Source organism: Leptonychotes weddellii, chromosome 15, assembly GCF_054177405.1.
Source record: "Leptonychotes weddellii isolate Sample4059 chromosome 15, ASM5417740v2, whole genome shotgun sequence".
Taxonomy (NCBI): domain Eukaryota; kingdom Metazoa; phylum Chordata; class Mammalia; order Carnivora; family Phocidae; genus Leptonychotes; species Leptonychotes weddellii.
Window position 1 is genome coordinate 13,107,957 of NC_138383.1, and position 13,386 is coordinate 13,121,342.

The following is a 13,386-nucleotide window of genomic DNA, read 5'->3' on the forward strand; positions in this document are numbered from 1 at the left end:
CCGCCCCCTTCTGGCTCTTTCTCCTCAGTCTACAAACACAATTGGTAGCTCTTGTTCTTTTAGGAAAAAGAAAAATCACAAACAACCCACCTCCCTCCATTATCTTGTGTCCCCCTGTGTATCCACTCCCTTCCTCAAACTTCTCTCAAGGCTGGTTTATGGTTGCTGTCTCTGCTTCCCCAGCTCTCAGTCTGCCCTCACTTACTCTGGCCTTAGTCCTTAGCCCCCACACCTCCCTGCCATTGGAATCCTCTTGCTGAGGGGTCATCAAGGACCTTGTAATAACAAATGCCACGAACACTCCCAGCCCTTAGCTTTCGGACCCCTGTGCTGCCTCTGCACAAAGCCTCCTTCCTTGACCTTCTAGACTCTCTTCCTTGGTGTTCTCCTACCCCTCTGACGAACCTTCTTCCCCTTCTCCCAGGGGAGACTTGAACTTTCCCAGGGTCTGAACCCCGTTCCCTGGTCTCTTCAGGCTCCATGGTCTTAACCCCTCTGGCGTTCAACACACTCCTCTATGCCTCCACATACCTGCCCTGGTTCTCTCCCTTGAGTGTCAGGCTTCACAGGGGAGCCAATGGCTGACACCTCCTAGCCGTCCCTTGGGCCCCTCAAACCCAGCGGCACCATCGGGACTTTGTCCCCGTCCTTCATCTTTTTCTGGCGTTCTCTACTTCGGTCGGCAGCACCCAGACCCTCCTGGGTACCTAACCCAGGAAACTTCCACTCTTTGCCTCAACCCCCATATCCAAGCACACAAGTCTTTTCTTTATTGTCATGAAATACATACATCAAATTTTGCTACTAATTACAGTATATTCATAATGGTGTGCAAACATCTCCACTGTCTAGTTCCAGAACATTTTCATCACCCAGAAAACAAGTCCTTTCTCATCCACTCAAGTCTACCCCTTCCCCCAATCCCTCCGTGACTGCCCTACCACAGGCCTCCTGGGCTTTCACCTGAACCATGGTCCAGGATGTTTACAGGCCTCCTGTTTCTCTCTCTCCAGCCCATAGTGATCTTTCTAAAGCTCAGGTGTCATCCTGTCACCACCCCCCCCAAATACCCTCAGGCCGGTCCAGCTTGTCAGCACCCCAGGCAAGGCCCACTGTTTGTGGCACTTCCTACCCGGCCTGCCTGCCCCCTCTGGCCCCAAGTCTCGTTCCTGTAACTGCACATGCCCAGAATGCATTGATTTCTTGGTTCTAGGTAGTTTTGCCCTGAACATCTTTGCTGTAAGCATTTTCACTGCATAACTAATAGGCCAAAGGGCAATTTTGCCATGAAAGTTTAAATAACCGGTTGACAGTTTGTTGGTTTTATCAACTGGTTGAGTGTGGTTTCATTTCTCCATTGACATGTGCTTCACTTTTATATTATAGAAATCTTAGCCCTCATGATGCTCTATACAGTGGTGCAGAGTTTTGAACCCACATTTCCCATAGAACTGGGAACAGCTATCAATGGACCTGTTAAAATACGCCAAGAACAAACAACAGCGTAGAAGGCAATATGTCTTCACGATGTAGTACAAAGTTCTGTTATAAATATGCATCCTAGTATTTGGAAACTATACCTCTCTTTTATTTTTATTTTATTTATTTATATATTTTTAAGATTTTATTTTTAAGTCATCTCTACACCTAACATGACCCTGAGATCAAGAGTTGCAAGCTCCACTGCCTGAGCCAGCCAGGCCCCCTTGAAGTCCACCTCTCTTCATGAGGAAGAAACTTTAGTAAAAAAAGAATGAGGAGACCCATCAGCAAGCAAAAAGGAAAAAAAATGTATAATTCTATGAACGAGAGACTTTGGAGACAAGTGCTTAGGTACAATCCATGAAATATAATCAGTTATTTGCATATAATTGCCATGAATCTCCACACATTTGAAATGTACTCAATTATTTTGTGTTTTACAATAGCTTTCTAATTGTGTTATTCATTTCTCATGTTTTATTATGTCCTCTTTAATGAATGTCCCTCTTTTATATTTTGTGATTTTATCTTTGACGGCCAAATGGCTTTACAGCAAATAGTTATGTGGTGAAAACACTTGCAGCAAAGACACTCCCTGTGAAAATACCAAACCTGTGATTTCTCATGCCCTTGTGAGCTGGTACATGCTGATCTCCTGCCCAGAGCGCCCCACCGGGTCCAAGGCTGGTTCAGGGGGTACTTCCTTCAGATTTCCCTTGGCCTTTCCTGGGCCTCTCTTCTCACCTCTCTCTCGGTACGTCTAGCATTGTACTTCAGTTATCTAGGTTCCCGCCCAGCCTCTTCGGTGTAGGACAGCAGGGATGATTTCTTTCTTTTTTTTTTTTTTTTAAAGATTTTATTTATTTATTTGAGACAGAGAATGAGATAGAGCATGAGAGGGTCAGAGGGAGAAGCAGACTCCCTGCCGAGCAGGGAGCCCGATGTGGGACTCCATCCTGGGACTCCAGGATCATGACCTGAGCCGAAGGCAGTCGCTTAACCAACTGAGCCATTCAGGCGCCCCCCGGCAGGGATGATTTCTTATTCGCCTTGTAATCCCAGCATCTGACACAGGCGCTCAATAAATGTTTCACTGAAGGGGACCCAAACTGAACTTGGAGATGCTTGGGATTCAGATGAGATGGGTCAGCACATTCTCTGCTGAGCACCAGAGTTCATCAGGGGCTGCGTGCTAGCTGGCTCCCTGTAATTTTCCTGACAATGGTGGGAAGGGGCTCCCCTCCCTCCCTTTATGAGTCATTTCCAGGTTGCCCAAGAGGCTGGCTGAGTCATGATGCCTCATCTTCCCAAGGAGCATCAGCATCCACTGACTGGTGGCTCAAGGTACAGGGAGGCAGGCCCCTTGTTTTAGGGTCTGGGGATTTGGCACAGTGGTCCATGGGTGCCTTAATCTGTGCTCTGGTGACTTTGTTACATGGATCCCCCTCCGTCAGCCTTCATCTGTCCAAGTTGAAAAGATCTGACCTCCTTAGGCTGCTGCCTAACACCAAACTTTCATCACAGTGGTTCTGACCATCTGGGGCTCAGTAAAGAAAGCTGTGGATCCTCTTCCTCCACCCCCCCCCAAAAAACACACACTTGCCTATACATGAAGGTGGTTCGTGGGCCCCCTACCACCCATCCGTGAACTTCCAGGGGGCCCAGGTGTGAACACTCTATTGTGTAAATAGTGAGAGCCGTACACAGTAATCCAGCATGGCTTTTCCTGAACAGTTTATTGACAAAGACAACAATGTTTTCTATACTATCTTAATAATCAGAGATTTTTGAAGATTAGTTGGGTGGCGTATTGCTGCTTAATAAATTACCCCAAAACTTAGTGACTTAAGATAACAGTTTATTACTTCACAGCTTCTGAGGGTCAAGAATCTGGGAGTTCTGGCTCAGGGCCTGTCAGGAGGAGATTGCCCATAGAATGCTGGTCAGGATTACAGTGAACAGAGGGCTTATTTGGGGCTGGGGGACTTGCTTTTAAGTTCGCTCATGTGACGGCTCCTCACCATGTGGGCCTCTCCAGAGGGATGCTCATGACTTAGCCCAGAGTGAGTGATCCTAATAAAGGAAAAAGTGCTCCAGACAAAAGTTGCAATGTCTTTTATAGACTAATTTCAGAAGCAACAAACCAACACTTCAGTATTTTTGGTCAAAGACCAACCCTGGTATGAGTTGGGAAAGTGCAGGTATGGATAACGGAAGACAGCCTCCCTGGGGGCCATTGGAAGGCCGGCTACCACAAGCATGGAGGTGGTGGTGGTTTTGAAAGCTGGGTTGCTGCTTTTGTTGCCTCACATCAGTGAGGTTTTGTGTTAGTCAAAGAGCTGGGTTTCATAAATTCACAGTAAAGTTATCAATACATTTTATAAAATCGTTTTCCTTCTTCCACTTTGCCTTCCTTTCTCCTCCCTTGTCTGTTGCCGTTGGCCATGGGAGTGTGATGTTTCTTCCAGTGAATCGACTGAGTTGATTTATTAAGCAGATGTGTGTTCATTGCTTAGAAAAACCAGTTGGCAGAAGTGCCTTGTGCTAGTGAATATCATCCTTTCTAAAGAACCACCACCTGATGCTTTAGCCAAGTTCGCTGTAGGGCTCCTGTAAAAAGGGTACGAATTAGGTCTGTTCAGTCGGAGGCCCAGGCAGGGATGATGCCAAGCCTGGAGGGTCTGGAATAGAGAAGACGTGGGACTGCACACGGTGAGCCCCAGGGGGGCAGAGACCGTGCTGATCTCACTCTTTTGTGAACCCCCCAGGATTAGATGCAGTGCCTGGCACAGAGAAGACCCCTGGAATGGTGCTAAGGAAGAGGGAAGGGAATGTCAGCCAGGGGCCAGGCTCTGCCCCTCGGTGCTCACGGCTCCTTGGTTCAGTCATTGTTCAAGACTGAAATACAAGGGAAGGCAGGTACTAGTGTTCCTGTTCTGTAGGAGGAGAAGTGGTAGCTTAGAGGGGTTAAGTAACTCCCAGCATCACCCAGCTCATGGCTGTGGACCCAGGCATACCTGACTGGCTTTCTTTCTGTACCCAGGTCTGGGTCCCAGTCTGGGGCCTGACCTGCCACGGGTGTTCACTTCATCCAGGATGATGACAGGAAAGCAGCCTAACACAGCAGGGTGACAGATGCGGGGAGTCTGGAGAACTCACTGTCAGTAACCTGGGAAATTAAGAAATGGTTTTCTTCTGGAAAAAAAAAAAATTGCTAGAAATAGGGAGTGGATATAGAGTTTCAGCGCCCTCAAGACTCAAGTTTGGCTCCGTATCTGTGACTAACAGAACCTGGTTAACATTTCTCAAGCACTTCCTCTGTGCCAGGAACTGTGTTTCTAGTCCTTAAATCGGGTTCCCATTTATACTTACTATCAGTATGTCCATTGTATGGATGAGCAAACTGAGGCTCAAAGTTCAGGAACTTGCCAAAGCCACACAGTTCGTTAACGGAGATGGGATTTGACCTAGACAATCTGGCTCTGCACTTACCTTCTTATTCTGTTAGAATCACTGTGCTAAACAGCATGTTTTATTTTTTTTTAAGATTTTATTTATTTATTTGACAGAGAGACACACAGCGAGAGAGGGAACACAAGCAGGGGGAGAGGGAGAGGGAGAAGCAGGCTTCCCGCCGAGCAGGGACCCTGACGTGGGGCTCGATCCCAGGACCCTGGGATCATGACCTGAGCCGAAGGCAGACGTTTAACCGGCTGAGCCACCCAGGTGCCCCTAAACAGCATGTTTTAAAATGAGGAGAAGGTCCTGAAGGGGGAGTGAGATTGCCTGTCCCTACCCGGGAAGGGACCATATTAATTGATGGGAAACTAAATATGGTCCAAAGAGATTTCGTTCTGAGAGCTCACTGAGTAGGCTCCTCAGATCAGGAACTAGTAAGGAAGACAGACAACAAAGGGAGCTCTAAAGATTTTAATGCTGCAGGAAATAACTTGCATTTAAACAATCACCTTGCTTCATCTTGTAGACCGATCAGATGCCATTTTTTTGTTCATTTAATTGCTCAGAAGAAAGGGACAGGTGTGAACTGTTGTATTCATTTTAAAGCCTGAGACATATTGTAGCCAAATTCTAAATTGTTCAGAAAGATTTGACTTTATTGAAAGAGAGAGAGAGGAAGACGATCTTTGCCAGTATCTCTGGCCAGTTAGCTAGCTATACCTTTTCTTATTTGAAAAATGATTTGGGACCACTTAAAAAAATTATGCACTGTTGTTCAATAGGAGATAATAAACGAAGAAATCAGAATGGGAAGAAAGTAAAGGCAGGTAAATAAAACTGGGGGGTCTTTTAGCACATAGAAATTCATCCCAAAGTTTGCTAGAAGCAGAGATGAAATTTTGGGTTTATACTTCTTAGCAGTCAAAGCAAAAAGGAAACAAGATCCATTAGAAAAATTGGGGTATCTACAAGGTAGAAATGAATAAACACAGCTTTTTTTTAAAAAAAGATTTTATTTATTCATTTGTGAGAGAGAGAGAGGATGAGCAGGTCGGGGGTGAGGAGCAGAGGAAGAAGCAGACTCCCGGCTGAGCAGGGAGCCCGATGCAGGACTCGATTCCAGGACCCTGAGATCATGACCTGAGCTGAAGGCAGACGCTTAACCGACTGAGACACCCAGGCACCCTAAACACAGCTTTTGCTGATGCAGTTGAAACACAGTGAAATCATGAACAACTTCCTAGTGGCATCCTCAACTAGACAATATCAGGTTCCATAAGACAATTTCTTACCAGAATCTATTAGTTTCCTAGGACTGCCACAACAGAATACCACAGACTGGGTGGCTGAAACCACAGAAATTCATTTTCTTCTAGTTCTGGAGGCTGGAAGTCCAAGACTAAGATGTTAGCAGGTTTGGTTCCTTCCAAGGCCTCCCTCCTTGGCTTGCAGATGGCTGTTTTCTTACTGTGTCCTTATATGGTCATCCCCCTATACACACGTCCCTGGTCTCTGTCCCGATTTCTTCTTATAAGGACACTAGTCAGATTGGATTAGGACCCATTTTAACTTAATCACCTCGTTACAGACCTTACGTTCAAGCACAGTCACATTCCGAAGTACGAGGGGTTAGGTTTTCAATATATGAATGTTGTGTGGGGGGGTGGGGGTGGGGGGAATGGGACACAATTCAGTCCCTACCTAACAGCAACCTGTAATAGAGTGCCAAACTTAATTTGGTTAATACAAGTCCACGAGGGTCCATAGAGAGTGGTCCAAGCTTGCAGGTTTCTGCAAGATCTTCCTCTGTCCCAGGATAAGGAGATTCAGGATATGTAGGAGACTCAATAAATACACATTCATCAGGCATGGGCCATGAGTATTTTCCTGTTATCAAAGTGTCTGAGAAGAACTGATCCCTAGGAGCCTTACTTAAGCCACATGGTCCTGTTTTGCTTGAATAAGACCTAGTGCCCACAGTCCCACACTATCTCTGGCCCCTGAAGGCCATATAAACTTTAGGTAAGGTGCTAGACTCTGCATATGGAGATCTTGTGCAAAAGATGGGGGGTGGTGGGGAGTAAGTAAGACTTTATCTTTGTATTTGCTGGAAGAAACTAAAATCAGTGGTTACTTCTGCAAGGGGAGGTAGGAACTGGGTGGATAGGAAAAGAATGGGAGAGAGACTTTACACAGTATCTTTTTCTCATACAGAAAATACATTCTCTTTTTGGGGCCTCAGGTACACAGAATTGGATTGATTATAATCCCTGGTTCATAACATGCCCTCATCCTTGATCTGTGCACAATTGCCTTTTGTTTTATTTATATATGCATGAATTCACGTGAGCCCGCCACCCAATGCTAAAATGAGAACATCACCAACACTCTTTTTGTGCATTCCTAATCCTATCCCCCTCTTCCCTTCAGAAGTGACTGCTATCCTGATTTTTTTTATATTAATGATCTCCATTCACCTTTCTGAGCTTGCATTATTTCAAATGACCTGTAGGCTCTTTGGGATTTTCACATAGATATCATATCCTCTGCCTTTGGGGGTTTGGAAACATTTAACTGCACTAGCCACTCACAAATTTCAATAAAATGCTTCTAATCTCATGATTCATGGAAGCCGATGAGACAGGAGGCTCACGGAGCACACCAGACACAGTAGCTCCCAACCCCAGGTCCCGATGTTGGAGAGATAGCCTCCTCGAGAATGGGCACCACACACAGTCATTGCCTGCCTGGTCCCCGAGGGCCTGGGGGCCCCTGGACGCTACACTGCAGAGGATGTGATCATACCAATCTGATGTGGTGACACCGGGGTGATGTTCCTGAGATAACAGGTGTGTCTGCCTCTCCTTCCCTTGTCATTTAGCTTTCACCATCAACCACATCTACATGGAGATCCTGCCAGGACAGGAGGTGCAAAATGGGGAGAACCTGACCTTGCAGTGCATCGTAGACATCAGCACCACCTCGCACATCAAGCCTCAGCACTGGGTGCTCTTCTATAAGGATGACGTGCTATTTCACAATGTCTCCTCCATGGAGACCACCGAGAGTTATTTTATTCCCCAAGCCCGGGTCTATGACGCAGGGACATATAAATGCACCGTGATTCTGAACAACAAGGAGAAAACCACCTCGGAGTACCAGGTGTGGGTGAAAGGTGAGTCCCTGCATCTGAACGGAGCTCAAGCAGATGCGCTATCGCACACGCGGTAGCAAGAATAGTAATTGAATGGCTGGTAACACAGGCCCCAGCCTTCTCACTCCTCTGCCTGGCATTTTCCTAACCCGAAAATGTAGGCGTTAGACGTGCTCCCAATATGCCAGGCTGTATCTCCTCTCCTCGCCTTTGCATGTGCTGTTCTCTCTCCTGGGAATACCCTTCTTCCTCTCCTCTCCTTCCAAACTGCTTTTCCTCCTTCAAGACTCAACTTGATGATCTCTTCTCTAACACTTCCCCAAGCAAAATCGATCACCCCCAGGGTCCTGGTTCTCACAGCTCCTGTGCAATCTTGACATTCAGTGGTATTTGTAGGACGGCCAAAGGCTGAGTGTTGACATTGGCCGCCACAGTCACTCTGTCTGGAGTCCAGTTTGGGCAAGTCCTTCAGCCTCTCTAACCTTTAAAGCTCTCATCCGTGGGGCGCCTGGGTGGCTCAGATGGTTAAGCGTCTGCCTTCGGCTCAGGTCATGATCTCAGGGTCCTGGGATCGAGTCCCGCATCGGGCTCCCTGCTCCTTGGGAGCCTGCTTCTCCCTCTGCCTTTCTCTCTCGCTCTGTCTCTCATGAATAAAAAAAAAAAAAAAAAAAGTTCTCATCCGTGAAATGAAGATAATAGTAATATCCAGCTTGGGGAGTTATTGGAAGGATTAAAAGGTAAAGTGCTTAGTATAATTTCCAGCACATAATAAGTTCCCAATAAATGGCAATTACTATTCACCGTATTGGAAGTGTTTCTCGCCCACCCGTCTGCTCTTCTGGAATGTACGATCCCAAGGAAAGAGACAGGGTTTGGTCCACTTTTGTATCTTGAACAAAGAATCTGGCTCATAGTAGGCACTCAATAAATGATCGTGGAATAAATTAAACAGATGGAAAAGGGAAGTACAAATGGAGAAACGAGGGAAATCATGGGGAATTTGGGTTTAGAGATACAGGATTCCATCCATCCACTCATGGATTTACTCCCTCAAGAAGCATTTCCCAAGGCTGCAAGTCAGGAAGAAAACCAGGTGCAGGACATGACAAGGCATCAGATCGGGGCCGGCTCTGGAGGCAGTTGCTATCTGGTGGGGAAGAGAAACATTTACAAAAATAATTAACAATCTAATAATCATATGATCTGAGTGCCATAGGGAGCACAAAAGTGAGAGGAAACAGTTCCTCCTGGGGAAATTCGGGCTGGCTTCCCGGAGGAAGGGACACTGGGTCTTGATACAGAGGATCGCGTAGGAGTTTGCTCGATGGTGAAGTTGAGCAAGGGCAGAGGAGTGGAGTGTAGCATGGGTGGAAAGCAGAGGCTGAGAAAGAGCGCAGTGTCCCAGCAGAGTGCCCCTCGGTCAGATCCCCCAACCTTTGGAGTCTTGACGTGACGAGGAAAGATTGGCAGGGCTGAATTTGGGGTATGTTGTTGAAAAGAAACGTGCTGGCAGGCTTTTGAAACCTCGGGTAATTTTTCTTACAACTTGGATGACTGAATGGATAGAGTTAGTGAGGTGAGCCCTGTACTTCCTTGACAGCGGCCGTCATCACTGTCATTTCTGCCTTTTTGTGTTCCTGTTGGTCATCAGAGCAGTCATTCACATTCTTATCACTTCCCGTGGTAAGAACTGCCCCCTTATGAAGTCAACAGTTGGAAGTGCTTTACGCACATTTCATTTAACCCCTGCCAAACGTGGTTCCCCCCCATTTCCAGGGGCAGACACAGGCTCAGAGAGGTTGAGCGGCATGTTCATGCCTCGGAGTTGCTCCAAGGCAAAGCTGATTAGAACCAAGAACTCTTGGACTCCAAAATTGGCCTCCCTAACTCTTAATCATTATTAAGGTCTTCGAGATAGACGAAAGCCCATTCATTTGTTCATTAAACATTTATTGCGTCCCGCTCTGAGCCAGGCTGAGGGCGCAACAATGAGGAAGACATGATCCTTCCTTGGGGGAGATCAGCGTGAGGCAGGGGAATACTTTCTCGTAAACAGCTACCCCCAGAGGTGACAATAGTGGTATGAATACAGTAGACGTCACCTTCCCAAGAGGATGGCCATCGTCGCTATAGCTCTAGGCATCAAAACAAAGATTCTTGAGTCACAAGCAACTGAGTGAGGTGGCAGGTTTACAATATAAGCTAGTCTGTTTGACTCTTAAGGTGTAAGGTGGAGCTCATGACCACCAGACCACAGAGCCTGGACAAGACATCCAGTCCCAGCCAGACCCTCCTAGCTCCCCGTCATCTGATCCTGGCTCACCACTTAATATATACCTCCCCCCACCCAACCCTTTTCTTTGCTCTAGATGGCCCTCTGGAAAAGTCCCTCACATTTCTTGTCCCCATGCACGTGCACCCTGAAATGCCTGTCCTTAGCCCCCATCCACTCTCGTCAGCCCAAATAACACCCTTCCTCCAAGATTGCTCTCAGGCCCTGTTCCTTCTAGAACCTTCTCTGATCCCCCAGGCAAAGAGGGCCTCCTTTTTCCTGACTGCTCCGTCACTCATTATCTCTGCAACACATTCTGATGCATAGTTATTTTTCAGCTTTGCTTTTTTGAACTGGGAGGCAATGTATCCTTCCTCTCTCCCACCTCCCATGCCCACCCCAACTTCTGGCTTTGGAGTCAGACAGACCTGGAGTCGAATCTCAGTTCTGGGGCTTGATGGCTATGAGCTTTTGGATGAATCTTGCACCTCTCTGAGCTTCACCTTCATCTGTAAAATAGGCACAATTTTATCTTTCATGCCCACCCAGGAGATTATTATGAGAATGGACATGAGGTCATGGATATAAAGTCACTCCTAGCTTGTGGTTGGCAGTCAATAAATTATAACAACCACCACAGTAATGCTAATAGATACTGGCTGTTTTGTTTTGTCTTTAACTGTATCAGTTGGGAAGACTTCTCTTCCCAACGGGTTTATTAACTTTGAAGGCACCAACCGCCCCTTAAACATACTTCGTATTTTTCATAGTAGCTGGTATAGCTCTAGGCGCATACAGGCTCGATAATTACCTGGTAGGTAGCACTGAGGTTCTGGGAACAAAGCGAAAGACCCTCAGATGGGCCCACCACAGTGACCCAGCTGAGGGAGGCTTGCGTATCTACAGCAAACAATACTGACGGACTTTTTCTTCCCCCCAAGGAGTGTCTGATCCCAGAGTGACACTGGACAAGAGAGAGGCAATAGAAGGCGGGGTCGTGATGGTCAATTGTTCCGTCCCAGAGGAAAAGCCCCCAATACATTTCACAATTGAAAAACTCAAGCTACATGCAAACGGTTTCAAGCAAAAAAGAGAAAAAAAAAAAAGTTCTTATAACCAGAATTTTGTGATGCTGGAATTCTCAGTGGAGGAACAAGACCATGTTATTTACTTCCAGTGCCAAGCCACCATCTTTTCTGAGAACCACATGGAATACTCGAGAGCCATCAAGAGTGAACTGGTCACCGTGACGGGTCAGAGTCCTAAACTCCTTTTTAAAAAAAATTACTCTTTCTGGTTTGCTGGTTGGGGAAGGGGAGAAAGAGCCCAGAATTCAGAAAGGGGGCTGGGGCCATCCGGCTGGACTGCTGTTCTCAAGACTGTTCTTAACCACTTAAAGGCTATGTTTATCGTTTAACGTGTGTGTGTGTGTGTGTGTGTGTGTGTGTGTGTGTGTGAAATTTCCCAAACAAAAGCTTCACAAATCATCTTAATATATGGGGCATTTGGGTATTTTCTATTCTATTCTACTTCAGTGTTTTTTTTTTTTTTTTTTTTAATATTTTTATTTATTTATTTGAGAGAGAGAGAGCATGAGAGGGGGGAGGGTCAGAGGGAGAAGCAGACTCCCCGCCGAGCAGGGAGCCCGATGTGGGACTCGATCCCGGGACTCCAGGATCATGACCTGAGCCGAAGGCAGTTGCCCAACCAACTGAGCCACCCAGGCGTCCCTATTCTACTTCAGTGTTTTAAACCACTGGCCATGACTCAGGGAAGCGATGCATCATAGAAACCACAGCTTTAAGCCAATGTGGGTCAGATGCCAGGAGGTGGAGTCTGGAGGGGATCGGGAGGGAAGGGGGTCCAGGTCCTCAACCTTTACCTCCCACATTCGATAAAGGACTCCCCTCTTCTACCCACCCCTCATCATCGAGGCGTTGGACAAATAAGAAACCAATGAGGTGGCCTGAGGCGTGCTCTCCGTAGAGAAAGGCCATAGCAGAGAGAAGCCTGGATGCACGTGTCCAGGATGAAGGGAGCTCTGGGACAGGCAGTCCGCAGGACGGGACAGGACTCGCGAGCCGGGAAGAGTCGGGAAGGCACACTCTAGTGCAGATAGCCTCTAGTCTTATCTGTAGGAGCCCCAAGGTTTGTCATAAATACCTTCTGCTTGTGGTCCCTACCTATGTCACCCCCACTCATTGTGTATGGATATATGTACACATATATACAGGGATGATAGTACGTATGTATAATATTTTTCTGATTATAGTACATGATGTGGGTTCAGTTTTCAGAAAACATGGTACAATATAAAGGGTGAAGTGACAATCATTCATAGCCCTGCTGCACAGAGAAAATGACTTGTATGGTCCTAGACTTGCTCTGCTTATATGATCACGCACACACACACTTTTTGTTTTGTTTTTCTTTGTTTTGACAAAAAATACAACCTGCCAAACATACTATTTTATGACTTTCCCTTAACAGTATGTTACGGACTTTTGTCCATATCAAGACATACAGATCTCGGTCATTTTTGTAGCATCTCAGAATCCTATCATAGGGATGTACCATGATTTACCTCATTTTTCCAATGATAGACAGTTAGGTATTTACCCAGTTTTTTTTGCTATTAAAACAATCCTGGAATACACACGCTTAAACTTACCATTTGCGTACTTTTGCGAGTATTTTGTTTCATTATTATTTATGAGGTTGATTCCTGGCGGTCAAATTGTTGATCAGATGTTTTGTGCATTTGAAATATTGATGTGTATGGCCAAAGCACTCCTCAAAATGGTTGAACGTTTACATCAAAGGTGATGCTGGTGTTTATTTTCCCACATCCTTACTCTCACAGAGTATTATCTACTTTCATTATTTTTGCCAGTCTGATTGAGGCACACACAGTGTTATATCATTGTTCTTATGATTTGTATTTCTTTGGTCTTTCCTAAGGTTGAGTATGTTCTTTGCGTTTATTGGCCTCTTACATTTCCCCCTATAAACTGCCTGT

General features: G+C 46.2%; 2 protein-coding genes across 21 annotated transcripts in view; one reads left to right on the top strand and one right to left on the bottom strand.

Moving 5' to 3' along the window:
* Positions 1-13,386, bottom strand: part of LOC102738999 (testis-expressed protein 2) — a 254,143-nt gene that overhangs the window by 125,831 nt on the left and 114,926 nt on the right. The window lies entirely within an intron of this gene.
* Positions 1-13,386, top strand: part of PECAM1 (platelet and endothelial cell adhesion molecule 1) — a 79,015-nt gene that overhangs the window by 2,354 nt on the left and 63,275 nt on the right. For all 20 annotated transcript variants that reach the window (XM_081804675.1, XM_081804677.1, XM_081804676.1 and 17 more), the window contains exons 3-4: positions 7,823-8,116; positions 11,309-11,620. In XM_081804675.1, coding sequence (XP_081660801.1) covers positions 7,823-8,116; positions 11,309-11,620 — 606 coding nt within the window. The remainder of the gene's footprint in view (positions 1-7,822; positions 8,117-11,308; positions 11,621-13,386) is intronic.